At 34.2% G+C, this 18,882-nt stretch overlaps 1 protein-coding gene across 1 annotated transcript in view; it reads right to left on the minus strand.

Annotated features, from left to right (window-relative positions):
- The window catches only part of KIAA0586 (KIAA0586 ortholog), a 152,007-nt gene that overhangs the window by 89,820 nt on the left and 43,305 nt on the right, over positions 1-18,882 (minus strand). The window contains exons 12-16 of the mRNA XM_044659964.1: positions 16,958-17,178; positions 16,409-16,481; positions 13,376-13,624; positions 5,586-5,760; positions 3,291-3,485 (exon numbers count right to left, since the gene is read on the minus strand). Of these exons, the coding sequence (XP_044515899.1) occupies positions 3,291-3,485; positions 5,586-5,760; positions 13,376-13,624; positions 16,409-16,481; positions 16,958-17,178 (913 nt within the window). The remainder of the gene's footprint in view (positions 1-3,290; positions 3,486-5,585; positions 5,761-13,375; positions 13,625-16,408; positions 16,482-16,957; positions 17,179-18,882) is intronic.

Below are 18,882 nucleotides of genomic sequence, written 5' to 3' on the forward strand. Positions count from 1 at the left end.
TCAAAAGAAACCTGGAGTTGGACTCGGGCTCTGGAAGAGCTCAAAAAGGAATTCACAAATCAAATAAGACAGGTTGAAGAAAAATAGGAAAAAGAAAACTTAAAAAGCAAAATAGATCATCTGGAAAAGAAGGCACATGAATCACAGAAAAAAAACAGTTTGCCTTAAAAGCCAGAATTGACTTACTCGAAAAAGAGACAAAAAAGTTAAAGAATGACTTGAAAAGAAGAATGGACCAAATGGAAAGGGAAGATCAAAAGGTCATGGAAGAAATTCAGTCCTTAAAAATTAGAACTGAGCAAATAGAAGTTAATGACTTCACAAGACATCAAGAAACAATAAAACAAAATCAAAAGAATGGAAAAAATAGAAGAAAATATGAAATATTGCATAAAAAAAAACAAGTGACCTGGAAAAGAGATCTAGGAGAGACAATTTAAGAATTATTGGACTACCCAAAAGTCATGATCAATAAAATAACAAAACCCTAGATATCATATTACAGGAAATTATCCAAGAAAACTGTCCTGATGTTCTTGAACAAGAGGGTAAAATAGAGATTGAGAGAATCAACAGATTATATATGCATATATATATATATATATAAAGAGAGAGAGAGAGAGAGAGAGTGAGTGTGAGAGAGTGTGTCCACAATCTGATTCTCTCAATCTCTATTTTATCCTGCATTAAATCCCCAAATGACAACTCCCAGGAATGTTATAGCCAAGTTCAAGAGCTTCTTGTACAAGGTAAAAATACTACAACAGTCAGAAAGAAACAATTCAGATACCATGGAGCACAAATTAGGATTACACAGGATCTGCCAGCATCCACATTGATGGACCAGAAGGCCTGGGGACTGGTCCTACAACCACAAATTAACTACCCAGCAAAACTGACTATATTCTTTCAGGGAAATGTATAGTTATTTAATAAAATGGAAGATTTCCAAGCATTGCTAAAGAAAAGACTTAAACAGAAAATTTGATGCTCAAATATGAAATTCAAGATAAGCATAAAAAGGTAAATAAGAAAGAAAACACAATTTAAGGGCTTCAATAAGGTTAAATGCTTTATATTCCTATATGGAAAGATGATTCCTGTAACTCTTAAAAATTGTTATCATTATCATAGTAGTTAGAAGTATACATAGAGGGTGTGGTAGTAAGCTGTTTAGGATGATTTGTCAAAAATAATATTATATTATTATTATATTTTTATAATAGATTTGTATTAATGTAATAATGTTATTATATTTGTCAAAACTAATAAAACTAAGGGTGAAAATAGGATAATACTAAGAGAAATGGGAAAAGAGAAGCAAAATGGGATAAATTATATCACATAAAGAAGCATGGGGAGTAGGGTAGGGTGGGATGGAGAAGACTAATACAATGGAAGGGAAGAAGAGGTTGGTGACAGGTAATACTTAAAACTTACTCTCACTGAAATTGGCTCAGAGAGGGAAGAACAGCCAGATTCATTGGGGTATAGAATTGTATCTTATCATATAGAGAAGTAGAAGGGGAATAAGAAAAGGAGTGGTGGGAAGAGGAGTAATATAAGGGAGGGAGAAGCTGGAGAAGTGACCAAAAAACTCTCTAGTAAGAGGGGAATAAGAAGGGAGGTGGTGGGAAGGGGACTAATATAAGGGAGGGGAAGGATGGAGACTTACTAAAAGCAAAACACTGGAAGGGAGAGAGTGTGAAAGGAGAAAGGTCAGGATTAAAGGAGGAAGTGTCAAAATGGAGGGGAATGGATTTGATTAAAAGAGATAAGGAAGGTAATTACATCTTGATAAAAGGTAGTATAGATAATGAAGAAATATCAGTACTCAACATATATGCACCAAATGGAACCGCATCTAGATTTTTAAAAGAGAAACTAAAGGAGCTTAAGGAAGAAACAGATAGTAAAACTATACTAATGGGGGACTCAACCTTCCCCTATCAGAACTAGATAAATTGAACCAAAAAATAAATGAGAGAGAAGGGAAGTAAATAAAATGTTAGAAAAATTAGAGTTAATAGATATCTGGAGAAAGTTAAATAGGGATAAAAAGGAATATACCCTCTTTTCAGCAGCACATGGTACATATACAAAGATTGACCATGTACTGGGGCACAAAAACATTGCAAACAAATGCAGAAAAGCAGAAATAATAAATACAACTTTTTCAGATTATAATGCAATAAAAATTATAAAAAGGGTTCATGGAGAGGCAAATTAAAAATAAATTGGAAACTAAATAATCTAATTCTTCAAAACTGGTGGGTCAAAGAAAATCCAACCTGGAAAAAAATAAAGAAGTACCTAGCAGTGGGTAAATTCAGAAAACCACTTTCTGGCTGATATGATTACATAAAGTTTCATGGAAAAAGGAACATTTAAATTAGACCTTAAAGTAGAGGCAGAATGTTTACAGATGGACATTAATGGGGAAGCTATTCTAAAGGAAGAGAAAGAATAAGCAAAAACAATATAAAAAGAAAAGTACACATTATATTCAGGATATAGTTGAGTAGTCTAATTTTGTAAAATGCCACTTTTGCCCACTTAAATGCTCTAATGAAAGTCCAATAGAATAGAGAACTCATTATAACAAAAGCAGATTAGATGTACAATAGCATCATAGTCTCTAAAATTTAAGACCTCATTTACTAAAAACCTGCCCTCCCAAAAAAATGTCAGACTAAAGAAAGGTGTCCTGAATAAAGAATCAACTGTCCTGACACCTGGTGGTAGAAGAAAATGTATTTATATGCACTGCTGCTGGGTTGTTTAGGAAGAAAAAAATTCCCAATCATTTTTTTTTTAATCCTTACCTTCTGCCTTAGAATCAATACTATGAATTGGTTCCAAGGCAGAAGAGTGGTAAGGGCTAGGCAATGGGGGTTAAGTGACTTGCCGAGGGTCCCACAGCTAGGAAGCAGCTAATGCCAGATTTGAACTTAGGACTTTCCATTTCTAGGCCTAGCTCTCTATCCACTGAGCCACCCAGCTGCCCTTCCCACCCCCACCCCCACATCCTGTTTCTAACCTTTGAACTAATAAAGGAATTTTGGTGGGGCAGGTAGGTGGACTTAGAGGCCTAGAGACCAGAGGTCCTGGGTTCAAATCTGGCCTCAAACACTTCCTAGCTGTGTGATCCTGGGTAAGTCACTTAACCGCCATTGCCTAGCCCTTACCACTCTTCAGCCTTGGAATCAATACACAGTATTGATTCTAAGGCAAAAGGTAAGGGTTTTAAAAAAAAGAATTTTTAAAAATAAGAATTTATTTATTCTTACCTAAAAGAATTGCCATGGGAATAAGATGGCCTTGTAGTGTGCCTGAGACAAAAGGGGCTTCTTGGCTTGGGCTGAACAAATACTGCTGTTCCTGTTGAGAAGGTGGAGAAAAGGAGCGCGTCTTTCTTGGGTCTGTCCCCACTGATCTGGTCAACTCTGATTCAGTTTGTGTTTTTGTTGACCTTATCTTAGTACCTACAACAGGCATCAATGAATACATTATATAATATTATTACCACTAAATTACATTAACCTGTTAATTTAAAGTCGTTTCCCTTTTCTCAAGAGTGGCTGATTTATAAATAAATAGGCCATGGAACCACTATATAAACTGATAATCAACTACTAATAATAAAAACATACATATCCCTATTTTTTGTGACAATGAAGATAATATCTAGAAAGAAAATTAAATCAAAGCTCAGTGAAGATGTGGTTTTTAAGGTTAGTTTAGTTTTTTGATTAATGATATCTTGCCATAAAACATTCCCCAAAATATATACCAAACATTCTTGCAAAATAGAATTTATCAATCGTTAATCGAAAGGAGAAATGTGACTTTTAATTGGGCAATATAGTACTAATGATGAACTTTGTATCTGATAGAACTTGCAATCATTCCATATTGACTTTATCTGCATAGCTGCCATCTTTATCTACTGTATTCTTCTGGATCTCTGCTCTTTCTTCATACCATACTTCAGAGAATTCTCCATATTAATTGTCTCTGATGATTCAGTCACATTTATTTGTATCTATCATTATTTCATCTGGTCACCTGCTATCACTGGGAATATTTTATTTTGAGATTTTTAATCACAAATGATTTTGCTATAAATATTTCTGAACATAGGTGTCTTTTATATATAAATAACCTACCCGGGGCATACATAGGGAAATGATTTCTTAAAACAAGTGCTTATAATTCTTCAGAAAATTCAATAGATTTAAGGTAAAACTAGATATAGCTCTTGCCCCTTTTTCTCTGCCTTTTATCTATGACATTATTCTGAACTGTAAGTCTAGTTTACTGCAATAAAGTATGAATAAATTTATTGATTCTACAGTTATTCAGAGATATTTAACAAAATCTTATACAATTAAAATATTCCAAATTCCTCTAATGTCAAGATGGTATAACAATTTCCTGAAAAGCAAGGGGGGGGGGGGGAGAAAATGTAGGGGAGAGGAAAGAAAAATAATTGCTATCTTTCCCTTTATTTCTATGTTAAAACATAAAATAATTAAACTATTAGTTAAAATATTTTAAGACTATCTCATTGAAACAAAATATTAGGAATTATTCCACTACTTACTATGCAAAATATTAAACAAAGTATTACATCCAAATTATACAAGGTAACTTTTCTAAATTAAAAAAATTATTATAATCTGATATTACAAATACAGGAGAGAAAAGCACTTTGTATTGTTTTTTGGTTTTTTTTTGTTTTTTTGTTTTTTTGTTTTTGTTTTTTTTACACCCTTGTACTTCGGTGTATTGTCTCATAGGTGGAAGATTGGTAAGGGTGGGCAATGGGGGTCAAGTGACTTGCCCAGGGTCACACAGCTGGGAAGTGGCTGAGGCCGGGTTTGAACCTAGGACCTCCTGTCTCTAGGCCTGGCTTCTCACTCCACTGAGCTACCCAGCTGCCCCTGTATTGTTTTTTAATTGGCAGCAACATTTTCATTGAAAAGGTCAGTGAATTTTATCTATAAATAAGAAACAGAAACATATTCCTATTCCTTATTGAAGCCTATGGGCATACTATCATTTTGTACAAAGGTACAATAATATTTTCTATTTCATTTAAATAACTTTTCTAATGATGTCCAGGATTTGGTCTTTCTAATCATCACTATACAATGAACTGCTATAATTATTTCATGTCCCTTTCTTATAACTAATGACTCATATTCTACTTTATTAATACAGTTTCGATAATAATTCCATGAATCCTTTAGGCTCTGACTTCTTTCTCCACCACTACCCTCACCATCTTATTAGGCATTCTTTACAGAATCAGAATTGCTTCAGTCCATTCAGTTATCTTGAATATCAAAGAATATTTACAAATGATAACAAAAAAAAGAAGTCATAAGGACACACCTGAGAAAAGAACACAGGCCTGGCACTGAAATGGGTTTCAGACACCATCCAATTCAACCAGTCTAAGGTCAGAGAGGCAATAAGCATCAGAGTCATGATTTAAAATCATATTCTCTCACTCCAGAGCAGCTTTCCACATAAAACTATACAAATTAAAACCAATATTTTTTTAAAAGTTTCCATACCTTTAACTTGTTCTATGACTTTAGGTTGCTGGGGTCTGGATTTGGAAGATGGTGAAGTAAATCTAAGGTATGGACCTTTTTTAAGAGTGCTGCGATGACCTTGATAAACTGGTTTCCCATAAACCTGTAACAAGTATTCACTACCTTGCACCACGTTGGTTGTCTTCAGATGCCCCTGCATTCAAAACCAAAGTTACTTGCTCAGAAATGAGTATTAAAAATTGCATTTTCAATTTTTTCAGGTAAAGTATATTTTACATAAAATATTACTCAAATACTGGAATGGATTTGTGATCTCCTCAGATGGAGCTTGCAAACCAATCTTGCCAACATATACCATGCAATTCTTATCCATCCCCCCACATGTATGCCACAGGAGGTCCACTCAACATTACTGAGGTCTCACTTTCTCTTGACATTTCAAGATATTAGTGCTGTCCACCTTTTATACCTAGTTCTCACCACATAACCAACCCATTTTCCTTTTCAATCTTCTATTTCCCAGATGACATCCTTTATTTACTATTCTTCTTCAAAATTCTTTATTTGTTATATATTGTAGCATGTTCATACCCACCATTGGAATTGCTAATACCATACTCATTTTCAGCTCTTCAGACAATTCTGTGTCCCATGACTTGCATCTTGAAAATACTAGACTATTGGTAAATATGGACCATTTGTGAATGAGAAATGTTTAGAGTAATTATTTCCATGTTGTATATTAGGCCAAACTCTTGAGTTGTTATGGATCTCTTCCATGAAATTCTAAACTGTTTGGGAACTTAATGAAACCATTACAACATCATCTGCAAAAGGAACATCTAGAAAGACTTGATCTTCCATAAAGAGTCTCTCTCTTCAACTTGGATGCTGTACTAGATCTCCTCTATCAAGTAATAAACATCTTTGAGGATCTTCATCTGATGTTCTGACTAATAAAGAGGTCTAACAAGGTTACTTCTGCTGACATAATTATCTTTCAAGAAATCTTGAATGATACATTAGTATCATACATTAACATGAAAAGGAGATATCTTATTGGAATATGTCCTTTGGCTTTACCAAATCAAATGCTTTTTATAATTATCAACGAGAAACACAATATTTTACACATGCCAGTAAGATCCTGTGCTATCTATATCTTTTAGTCAATTTTGTGACCAATAAAGATATGTTCAACTGTGAAATATCACCTGTTTTTATAGGTGAAAAAATATGCATATTAGTCAATAGTTGACATTACCAGGGTCACTGCTTTTTTAATTAATAAGATCTAAGATTTTTTTCATATCTTTAGTATCATCCTCATCTTCATATACCTTATGTGTCAATTCGTCAACTCCCTTATAATTGTGTTTCTTCCAGAAGAGATCTCTTCCATCTATGATTGTATTTTATTAATAACAATTAATTTGGCCATAAGTCTGAAAAATTCTTTTAAATGTGAACGTTTCGATGTGAATATATTTGCTAGATGAAAGTTGAGACCAGGCTCAAACTTTACTCAATGAATTCAGCATATAACTGAGAATTCAACATTACTGGAAATCACTTTACCTTTATAATCTTGAACCCTGAAATTCCTTCTCTAATCACAAATTCCTGGACCTTCCATTACTCTAGCTGCTATATTCACATTAAATCTACTCTCCATTCTCATGTTGACCTCATTCCTCTGTTTTTCTAAACCATGACCAAGTTGACCAAGTCTGATCTCTACTTTCTTCTTTTTAAACTTTACCCTTATAATTAAGTAGCAGTAAAGCTCTATCCTATACCCTTTATTCATTTATCCCTTTGCCCTTCCAATTTTTAAGCTCTGCTAAATATCACTTCTAGATCACACATATCATTTGCCTTTCTCTACTCTTCTCAAATAGCTACAGAATGACTCAAAATTACGCAGACTATTATGCCCATTACAAATCCACACTATTTTCAACCAGGTCCTCACCACTAATGAGTCCTTTTATATATCTCTGACTGACTCTCTATCATATTCTCTAGAACAATTACTCCAACCCCTTCTTTCAATCTTTTTCCATCTAATCACTATCCTCAACAAATCACTGTGCCTCCTACTTTACTGAGAAAATCTGGGCTACCCACTCTGATCTGTCATCCCTGCTAAATAACACATCTCAAAAGCTCCTTATGTGCTTCACGAACCATTATCTCCTTCATTGTTCCAATCTGAGGAAAAAGTAGCCTTGGCTCCTTACTCACCAAGGAAATATTCCTCTAATGTACATTTGATGTTGGTTCCTTTGTTCTCCTCCTCTGGGAGATTACCCCATTGATCATTCCCTGTCCCTAACTCATACATAGCATCTTCAATCTTTATCTACTGCCTCTTCTTCAGCCGCCAAGCAGGCTAATTCATTACCATCCTTTAAAAAATTGCCAACTTAAAAGCTGCCAACATGCTCTTAATTAACTGATTAACTCTTTAAAGGTTCTGACAGTCAACCATTTCCTCTCTTAATGACTATCTTTTCTTAGCTTTTGTGAAATTGTACTTTTCTCATTTTCCTCTTACCTGTATGACCATATCTTCTAAGTTCTTCCCCCTCCAAAATGTGAATATACCCTATGATTCTGTCTTGGGGTCATCTCATTCATTAATTCTCTTTAATTATAACATAGGTACATGATCTTGAACCTCAGTGTTCCACCTCTAACTGCTTGCTTTCTATCTCCCCCCAGATAGATAGGTCAACATGTCAAAAACTGAACTCATCTTTCTCTCTAAACCTATACCTTCCTCCCCAAATTTCCTAGTTCAGTTAATAATACTGCCATCTGTTTAGTCACTTAGAATCAGATTCCAGCATAATCTCTGACTCTTCCCTTTGTTTTCTTTCCACATCCATTTAACTGTTACATCCTAACAATTTTCACCTCTATGCGATCTCTTATATTCTTCATTTATTTGGTCTACACTACCATTCAAGTCTTCACTACCTCCGAAATGAATTATTTCAATAGCCTCTTTAGGCTGATAAGTTTGTCTTCAATCTCTCTTTAATCATCCTTTACACAAATGTTAAAATAATCTTTCAAATACATGGATCTCACCACATCACTAACTTCTGACCAAATGCCACTGAAGAGTCAGGAAAGCTAACTAGAAGTAAAAAGAACCTAAAACCACAGGCCCTGCTTCCTAACAGCCATCATCCAAAGAAACAGCACTTGTAGAAAGCCAACCTGGTCACTTTACCTGGAGGTTAAGCTACCAAAGACTAAGAAAAGAAAGTTCTCACCATTGAAGTCTTTGTTACATTCAAATAATCCAATATTAGAAAGACATGGTTTTATTATTTGAAATGACATTAAATATTCATTTGTGCTTTTCCTCTTCATCCCAAGGACCATGAAACTTTATTATATGAATAGCAGCTGAAATCTCTTCTGTATTGTCTTCCCCTTTTAGAATGTAAGCTCTTCAAGAACAGAAACTTTTGTACTTTTTTAACTGTATCTTTAGCACACTTGTATCCTTAGCAGAGTGTTCTGAACCATACTAAATACTTTTAACATACTTTTTCATTCATGTCATTCCCTTGCTCAAAATCTTTCACTGGCTTTATATTGTGGTTCTTGTAGTCAGCTAAAAAGCACAATGGATAGAACTCTAGACCAAGGGTTGGGAAGATCTGAATTCAAATCTGTCCTCAGATACTTACTTGCTATCCTTTTCTTGAGTCCCTACCCATTCTCTTATCATATTGTCAATTATAAACTAACAAGCCTCAGCCTGAGATCACTCCCATGATTTGCTGCCTTCACTCCTTAACAAGTGCTGTTAGATGAACGTGGAGAAAAATCACATAAGCACTCTAACTAGGTCCACTACAAATATATGTTAAATAACTTCAACTGGGCCCTCACTGCTGCTAATCAATCCCTTTTTACCTCTCTTATCAACTCACTCTCCTATTCTCCATAGTGGTTCTTCCAAACTTTTTCATCCTTTCCCAAACTTCCCCATGGCTCCCCACTCCCTACTCTCTCATCTGAGAACCTTGTCTCATATTTTACAGAAAAAATTGAGGTCATTTGCTGTGTGCTCTTCTTCTCTCCTCTTCCTTATCTATCACTCATGTAACTTCTATCACTCTCTTCTTTCACCCAGTTTCACATGATGACATGGCCTTATTCCTTGTCAGGACTCATCCCTCTACCTGCTCAAGTGATCCCATTCCATTACATCTCCTCCAATGAATTTCCTCCTCAGTCTTCTTCATGGTATCACTTATTTTAAATCTCTCCTTGTGTACTGGCTCTTTCCCTATTGCCTACAATATATCCATATCTCCCCTCATCTTCAAAAAAATCCTCACTTGATCTTTCCATATCTTCTATTATCCTGCGACTCTGTCCTTTGTGGTCTTCATAAGGTCATCTAAAAATAGGAAGTTCCTCTCTCCCTCTCTCTTTCTCTTTCTCTCTCTCTCTCTCTCTCTCTCTCTCTCTCTCTCTCTCTCTCTCTCCCCATAAAACCTTACACAATCCAGCTTACACAATCTTTCCAAAGTTACCAGTGACATTCAATGGCCTTTTCTCAACCCCTACTCTCCTCAACCTTTCTGCAACCATTGACAGTATTGATCACCTTCTCCTTGATACTCTCTTCTCTCCAGATTTTTAGAACATCACTCTTGCCTACTTAGATAATCACTCCTTTTTAATCCTCTTCACTAGATCCTCACTCACTCTTACCACACACACACACACACACACACACACACACACAATTGCCATAGGTGTCTCACAAATTTCTATCCTGGTCCCTCTTCTCTTCTACATCTATATACTACTTTACTTAATGATCTAATTAGTTCCCAACGATTTAATAACCATCTCTATGCTGGCATTCTCAAATCTACCGATCCTCCCACAAACTCTCTGCTGTCCTCCAATCTCACATCTCCACTGCCTTTCAGACATCTCCAATAGGATGTCCAGGAGACTTCTTTAACTTGTCATGTCCAAAATGAAATTCATCTTTCCCCCTAAAGCCCTTCCCCTCTCCTAACTTATGTATTACTAACAATGGCAATACCATCCTTCCAGTCTCTCAGGCTTACAATCTAGCTGTCATCCTCAACTCCTCACTCTCTCTCATACCCCACTGTTGCCGAGGTCTGTTAATTTCACCTTTTCAACATTTCTCACATACACCATCTTCTCTCCTCTGCATTGCTACCACTCTGGTACAGGCCTTAACATCTCACTTCTAGACTACTGCAATATGCTGCTGGTAGATTTACCTGCCTCAAGTGTCTTTGCACTTCAATATATCAACCATTCAATTACTACAGTGAATTTTCTAAAATGCCAGTCTTACCATACTACTTACTTAGTAAGTTCCAGGAATTTGTTATCGCCTCTAGGCACAAATACGAAATCCTCTGCTTTGATGTTCAAAGCCTTTCATATGGCTAACATGAAAATATGCTTTGTATGTATGTATTCATATGTATAACAGGCATCATATTTCTTTCCTTCTTATTGGGTGAAGGGAGGGGTAAAGATAGGGAGAGAATTTGGAATTGAAATTTTTTTTAAATCCATTCACAACCTAGCCCCTTCCTTCTTATACTCTTATATACCTTACTTTATGCCACATACTCTTTGACATTCCATCTGTCTGTTCCAGGCATTTTCTCTGGCTGTTCCCTATTCCTGGAATGCTCTCCCACCTCATTTCCATTCAATGGCTTCCTCAAATTGTAAATGAATCATATCCTCTATAGGAAGTCTGTTCTAACCCTTATAAATTCTAGCGCCATTCCTCTTTTAATTATTTCCTATTTATCTTATAAGTGTGTGTATATATATATATATATATATGCATATATATGTGTGTGTATGCATGTATATACACATACATACAGACATATATATATATAAATATATATATATAAAATGTGGCATATTTGTAAATATTTGCTTGTTTGTTGTCTCTTCCATTAGATTGTGAACTCTTGAAGGGCAGAGACTGTCTTTTACCTCTTTTTGCATCCCCAGAGTCTACTACAGTGCCTGAGTGACCTTGACAAGTCACTTAACCTCTACCTACCTCAGTTTTCTCAACTGTAAAATAAAGATAATAATAGCACCTACCTCCCAGGGTTGTTGTGAGGATCAAATGAGATAATATTTGTAAAGCACTTAGCACAAAGCTTGGCACATAGTAGGCACTTAATAAATGTCTGTTTCCTTCCTTCCTCTTTCCTATAGGATAGAATATGAACTCCTTAGACCTAGCATTTAGGACCACCAGTCTACTCCAACTTATTTTTTCTAGTGTTATTTTATATCATTCTCCTTTATACAGTTCTTATTCCAACCAAAACTGGACTCCTAGTTCTTCTGTGAATCATATATGCCACATCTGCTGAGACTGTCTCTCACACTCCCAAAGCACTCTCTCGCTGCCTTGCTCCTGCATTTCTGAATCCTCTTATTTCTTCAAGGCTCAGTTCAGGTGCCATAATTTCTGTCTTCACCAATCCTCACAAATTAAAATCTATCACACCTTCAGGAATTTTCCTACAGTATTTTGTCTGCATCTTTCCCTCTCCTCTCCTGAAGTTTAGTCAGCATCATATTTATCAGTAAGATGCTGTATCTCCTCAACCACAGCAGAACAAAATCCTTGATGTCAAAGATATTTCATTTTTTAACTTTGCATCTTTAGCACACAGTACAGTGCTTTACACATAGTACACACACAAAAATTCTTTAAATCTATTCAATGTGGTTATTTTTCATAAGACAATTAGCAAAAATTTTGTACAAAATGCATGACCCTTACAGTAAAATGGTATCTGACCCCTATACAACCTTGAATATAATTTTTCATCATTTATAGACAATAGTACAAAAGGTACATCTATATTCAAACAAAAAATCAAATACAAGCCAAAACGCAATAAATTAAAATAACTACAACTTCTCCAAAGTGTATTAACATTCATGTCTTTTGATATGTTATTTATAATATTGTTCATCATAAGTAAGGGTATAAACACATATATTAAAGATTCTATTTCTATAGACCATTTTAAAAAAGAATTTACCTAAATTTTTTTTTTAAACCCTTGTACTTCGGTGTATTGTCTCATAGGTGGAAGATTGGTAAAGGTGGGCAATGGGGGTCAAGTGACTTGCCCAGGGTCACACAGCTGGGAAGTGGCTGAGGCCAGGTTTGAACCTAGGACCTCCTGTCTCTAGGCCTGACTCTCACTCCACTGAGCTACCCAGCTGCCCCCCTAAATTTTTTATAAAAACTTTGATGGACTTTCTCAAATTCCAATTTTTTACCTTCTTACTGTCTTACCCAAAGTATATAATGTCTCTACTTTTCAGTCCTCATTTCAAAGAATGTACTTGTACTAATAGTACTTTGAAATAAAACTAGTAATTGTTTTCAAATGAAAGCTCTTTCTCAACAATTAATCACATTCTTTAAAGTTCTAAATTTATACACAGGATTCAAGGGCAAGAGGATACCAAATTAAAAGTCCCTACTATCTCTGGATTTATAGCTTAGCTAGTTAAAATCAGAAAATAAGGAACTTATTTTAAAAGGCAATTATAAATTTCTCATTTCTCATTTTATTACTATATGCTAAAAAACAATAAGATACTACTGATTTACAATTCTAAAATCTCCAAAACCTGTTATATTCTATAAAACAACTATTCAATTTAAACAGTATTAAAAAAGATTGTAAAAATCAAATGACTAGTCAAAGAAACTACTACAATCTTACCTCTTTTCTGTCTTTATCTGAATTTGAAGGATGAACGTTCTTTGGATACATATTTCTAGAACTTTCCTCTAACTGCTTTCGAAAATGTTTTCCTTGAAACCCAAATCTATTTACAGTTTTATCTTGAACATTTGTTTTAATTTCTTTGGTCTCTTTTTGATATTGGTTATTTAAGACTTTTTTGGTGAAATTTAACCTTTGATTCTTATCAAATTTCTTATGTTCAAAATCTTTTCTTGCCAATTCATCCTGAAAAGAAAACACAAATTTAAAAATGGTAACATCTAAAATTTTATTTTAAAATAATAGAATTCTTCTGTATTAGATAATGATACAATTTAACAAATCAAAGTATCATGTTTTCAAAAACTAATCATGTGATAAAACAACTAGTCAAATATGTATAAATTTTATTTTGATCTACTTCATACTTACTAAATATCCACTTTTGTAGAGCACTAGTAATAAAAATTTAGATAAAATCTGGTTTCTGTTCTCACAGGGCCTATGGTCTAATATGAGGATGAGACTCAGATAGCAGTAAATGCAAAATAACACCAGAAAAAACATGAAAAGAATTGTATGAACTGATCAAGGGCAAAAATATGACCAAGCTATACAGTAACTAAGACAATGTACATTAAGACAACACTAAAAGGCAATATAAGTCAAAATAAATTAAAACAAAATTGATGCCAGTTGGCTAATATTAAGTCTCTCTTTCCTTCAGTTAAAAAACTGTAAACTAGAAGAAGTTTAAGAAGTTGCATGTGTAACTTGATCAAAATGATCAAGTACAAGTTCAAAATCATGTTATTAGATATCTTTGCTTAATTTTTTAATGGGAGATACTAATAGTGTTGTGCTTACAGAGATGTGATTGAAATATCAAAATGCAATTTATCAAACAAAAAATAAGTACATTAAAGAACTGTAAAATCAAGTGATTTGAGAGGTCCAAGAAAGAAAAAAGACAAACAAGGCTCCACAAAAAAGAGTTAATAAAATTTTGAGTAGGGCATTGGGAAATGTATAGCAATTTAATAGGCCAAGAGAAGAACCACGGATATTCCAGGAATTCCACAGGCAAAAGTATGAAATATGCCATTGACCAGGTTAAGACAGGAAATGGCATATTCCATTTGGCAAGAGCAAGGAAGGTCTTCAATGACTGGCAAATGAGTTTGATCTTAGTAGGCAACGGGAAGTCAAATAAGATATCTGAACAGAAGTAAATAACAAGATATATGCCTAAGGAAGATTAGTCATTAGAATAAATGAATTTATAAGCTGTTAGAATGACAGAATCAACACGATATGGTATCTATCCATTTGTATATAAAGGGTAAGATAGAGGAATGCATCAAAGATAACATAATAGTTTCAAACATGAGACACTGTTTCACTGTAACACCACTGATAGAAACAATGAAATCAGAAAGAATAGATGGGGAAGCCAAGGAAGGTAGGGGGTACAGATATGCTCAGTTTTGAACATATGAATTTGAGGTGCTGGTATTCTTTGGCTGATGATATTCTAAAGCTAGTTGGAGATATAAAGATTCAATGAAGCTCATAAAAAAGGTCAAGCCTAGCAATATGAGCATGTAATAGGTGAAGTCATGGATATAAATTACATTGTTAAGATAGAGAAAAAAGATGAAAAAGCCCAGGGCAAAGCCTTAAGGGATCAGGAAGAGAATGAAGGATCAGCAAAAGTGAAAAAGAATCAGCCAGAGATTTAAGCTAACACAATTATGTCTCTCAAGCCAAGAAAAGATAGATTATCTAAAAGAAAAGGGTGCTCAACAATCTTACATGTTGTAAAGAAGTCAAGGAGAACAAAGACTGAAAAATGCCACTGAATTTCAATTTATGAGGTCAATGGTGACCTTTGGGAGAGCAGTTTTAGTAGAGTAGTAGGAGCATAAATAAGATTTTAAAGAACTAAAGAAGTAGCAAAAAAGAAAAAGTACTGAGTATTGATAACTTTTTCCATAAATCTGGCTATGAAAAGGAGGCAATAAATGGGACCAAAAGGTAAAAGGAAAGCCTTTTCAGTAGTAATGAAAACTTTACATGTTTATAAGCCAAAGTGAAGAAGCCAGTGGAAAGGCAGAAATTAAAAATAAATAAAAGAGAAATACAATCAATTAATAAACATTTGTTAAGGACCAGCTCTAAGACAAGCTCCTGGAGAATATAGGAAAGGATCAAAAGCAGAGGGTAAAGGAGTTATCCTTAGGAAGCAGAGAGAAGAAAAAGAGAATAGATGGAAAATTTTAAAGAATGTAAAGAACACATGACAAAATTCCCTGATAATGAAATCAAGCCTTTTAGAGAATAGGCATTTATTATGGAGGAACAGGTAGGATGAAGAGAAAGACAAGAGAGAAGAAAAGAATGCTTAGAATGCTTAGATGCTTAAGAAGAATAAAAAGTCAGTAAGAGTAGGAGGTTGTCAACTGCACCTGGGACACAGAGATATTAGATGTCCAAGTTATAGTTACAATAAGTTTCATTATAAACATTCATATACTGTAAGAATTCATAGAATTTTGGGACTTTCAGAAGGAAGTCTGAAGATTAATTAATTGGATCACAACAGAAAACTAAGGCTCAGAAAGATTATCTTAATCTGTTACTGGAATAGATGGAACTTCTTACACAAGTAATCTTTCTGGTATACAACACTGTCTCAGTTTTACATATTTCATAACAACATACATTTTCTCCAAATGAGGTAGAAAAGGATGAGTTTTTTACATTGTTTTTGTTTAACTATTTGTATTGTCTTCAATTCCTTTTCCATTATAAAGCCATTATCAAACCATTATAAAATTTTCCAAATAAAAGGACAACCACAATTGCAAAGTAGGCTTAGGAATTACAAAACAATAGAGACTAGGTGATGGTATTAGAATATATAATAGAAACAATTATAGGATAAATGTGTTTATCACCTTCAAGTTAGAATCAATGCTAGTCTTAAAAAAAAAAGTCTCATTTGCTCATAGCTTTTCCTAGTCATACCTGAATTTCTTGAGTGATTATTTCAATCCATTTACTCACTGTCTTTTTAATACGAAATTTTTCCAACATATCTCTAAAAGAAAAGATAATTTCCATTAGATTAGTCTCTAATCATCAAAACAGAACCAGAATCAAATACTATTTCTTTCAATAATTGTTTATCTGCTTGCAGTCCAGTCTACCCATCTATAAAAGAAAACATCCTATGTATCTTCCTTTCCAAAATGTATTAAAAAAATAATTGAAAAACATACTAAGACAAGCAAACATGTAACAAAAATGAAAATAACTTACAAGAGGAAAAACAAAACCACCTTCTGACTTCATCAGTAAAATTAATAAAATAGTACATCCATTTGCGAACTATTAATTCCATTGCTTTTAAGAGTTTCACATATTAATAGAGACTAGGAAAACTCCTCTAACCATTAAGGAATAACAAAGGTAGAACAATACAAGTACTTGACAATACAGCGAAGCCTATAGAATTGACAAATTCATTGAGAATCAAAGAGGTGCAGAGTAATAGGATACCAACAACTTTATTACCTGTTAGTAGCCAGAGCACTAATAAAGGAATACATAGCAGTTCCATCTTTCGCACGAATAATGGCTTCAAGGTTTTCTTCAAGAACTTTTTTATTATTTTGCACACCTCTTAAAATTTTTTCAGCTTCTTTCAAAATAGATTTTGCTGTTTTGTTTGACTTGGAATGGCCTGGACTCTGTGGAAAATCAGTAACTCCAAAAGTGCTCAAAAATTCTTCTGGCTACAATAAAATATAATACATGAGTAAATGCAATGAACAAGATTTTTATGTATCTTTTTTGGATTTTTTCCCTTTTTTTCAATTAACAAGGTCTTATAATCCCTTCTTTCCTCTTACTGAAAAAGGAAAAAAACAATTCCCTGTACTCACATTATAAGAGAAAAATATTTGTAACAAATATGCATAGTCAATCAAAACATCTTCTAATATTGGCCATGACTAAAAGAATATGCCTCCTTCTGCATTTTGAGTCCATCTCTGTCAGGAGGATTACACCAGGCCTCTGGAATCCTGGTTGTTCAGAGTTCTTAAGTCTTTCAGGGTTGTTTGTTTTTAGAATGATGTTGTTGTCTTCATTTCTCTCTTGGTTCTGGGATCACTGTAGTTTATATCAGTTCACAAAAATCTTCCTTAAGTGTTTCTGAAATCATCCTTTCTGCCATTTCTTACAGGCAATCATTAATCCATTATATTGACATACATTCATTCATTCCCTAATGAATGGGCATTAATTCAGTGTACAGCTCTTTGACAGCACAGAAAGTACTGCTATAAATATTTCTGTACATATGGATCATTTTCCTCCTCCTGTGATTTTTTTTTTGTGCATAGACTTAGAACTAGTACAGTTGATCAAAGAACACAGATTTTAACCATTTTTCCAGATATAATCACAAATTGTTTTCCAGAATGACCGGACAGATTAATGAACAACTAGAAACAAAGCATGTTACGTACTGGGGAAATAGCTAAATAAGTTAATGAAATAGCATAAATACCATAAAAAAGATGATTAAGAATTCAAACACATGATCTCACTGCAGATCACAACCCCATTCATGTTGAATTATTGATACAACTCTAGTTTCTGTTCTCCCTAAAGTTCTTTTAACTGTGTTTCTTTCTTTCTTTCCTTTTTTTAAACCTTTACCTTCCATCTTGGAGTCAATACTGTGTATTGGCCCCAAGACAGAAGAATGGTAAGGGTAGGCAGTGGGGGGGTCAAGTGACTTGTCCAGGGTCACACAGCTGGGAAATGTCTGAGGTCAGATTTGAACCTAGGACCTCCCGTCTCTAGGCCTGGCTCTCAATCCACTGAGCTACCCAGCTGCCCCCTTCGCTTTTCTTTTTTAAGTAAAAAATAATTTCAATGGATAGCTTTCAAAACTGCCCCAATTATACTTCTTTATGGCTTTTCTTCTGTTTTCTTCTCTGCATTTTAAAAGAAGCTGTTTTAACAATTCTCTCCCTCTCCCCTCCCCACTCCATCCCTTTCTTTCTCTCTCTGACTAACCTATCCTTATCTCTTCTCTCTCTCCCTACCCCCAGTGCCAACTACGAGTATATGAGGGGGGAAGGGGTTGAACAATTAATATAATAAAGGAAAACAAATTTCCACATTGGCTATATTCAAAAATGTATCTTATTTTGTATCCTGAATCAATAACATCTTGTCAATATATTGATAGCATACTTAATCACTGTTCTCTGCATTGTTCAGAATTCTCAAGTCTTTCAATGTTGTCTTCCTTTATAATATTGTTTTATAAATCTTTCTACAGGTTCTAACCATTTTACTCTACATCAGTTCATACAAATCTTCTGAGGTTTCTTTGAAATAGATCATCATACCTTATAGCACAATATAATTCTATTACACTTATATACCATAATTAATTTAGTCACTTCCCATGGGAATCCACT

The sequence above is a fragment of the Gracilinanus agilis genome, chromosome 2 (genome assembly GCF_016433145.1).
Source record: "Gracilinanus agilis isolate LMUSP501 chromosome 2, AgileGrace, whole genome shotgun sequence".
Taxonomy (NCBI): domain Eukaryota; kingdom Metazoa; phylum Chordata; class Mammalia; order Didelphimorphia; family Didelphidae; genus Gracilinanus; species Gracilinanus agilis.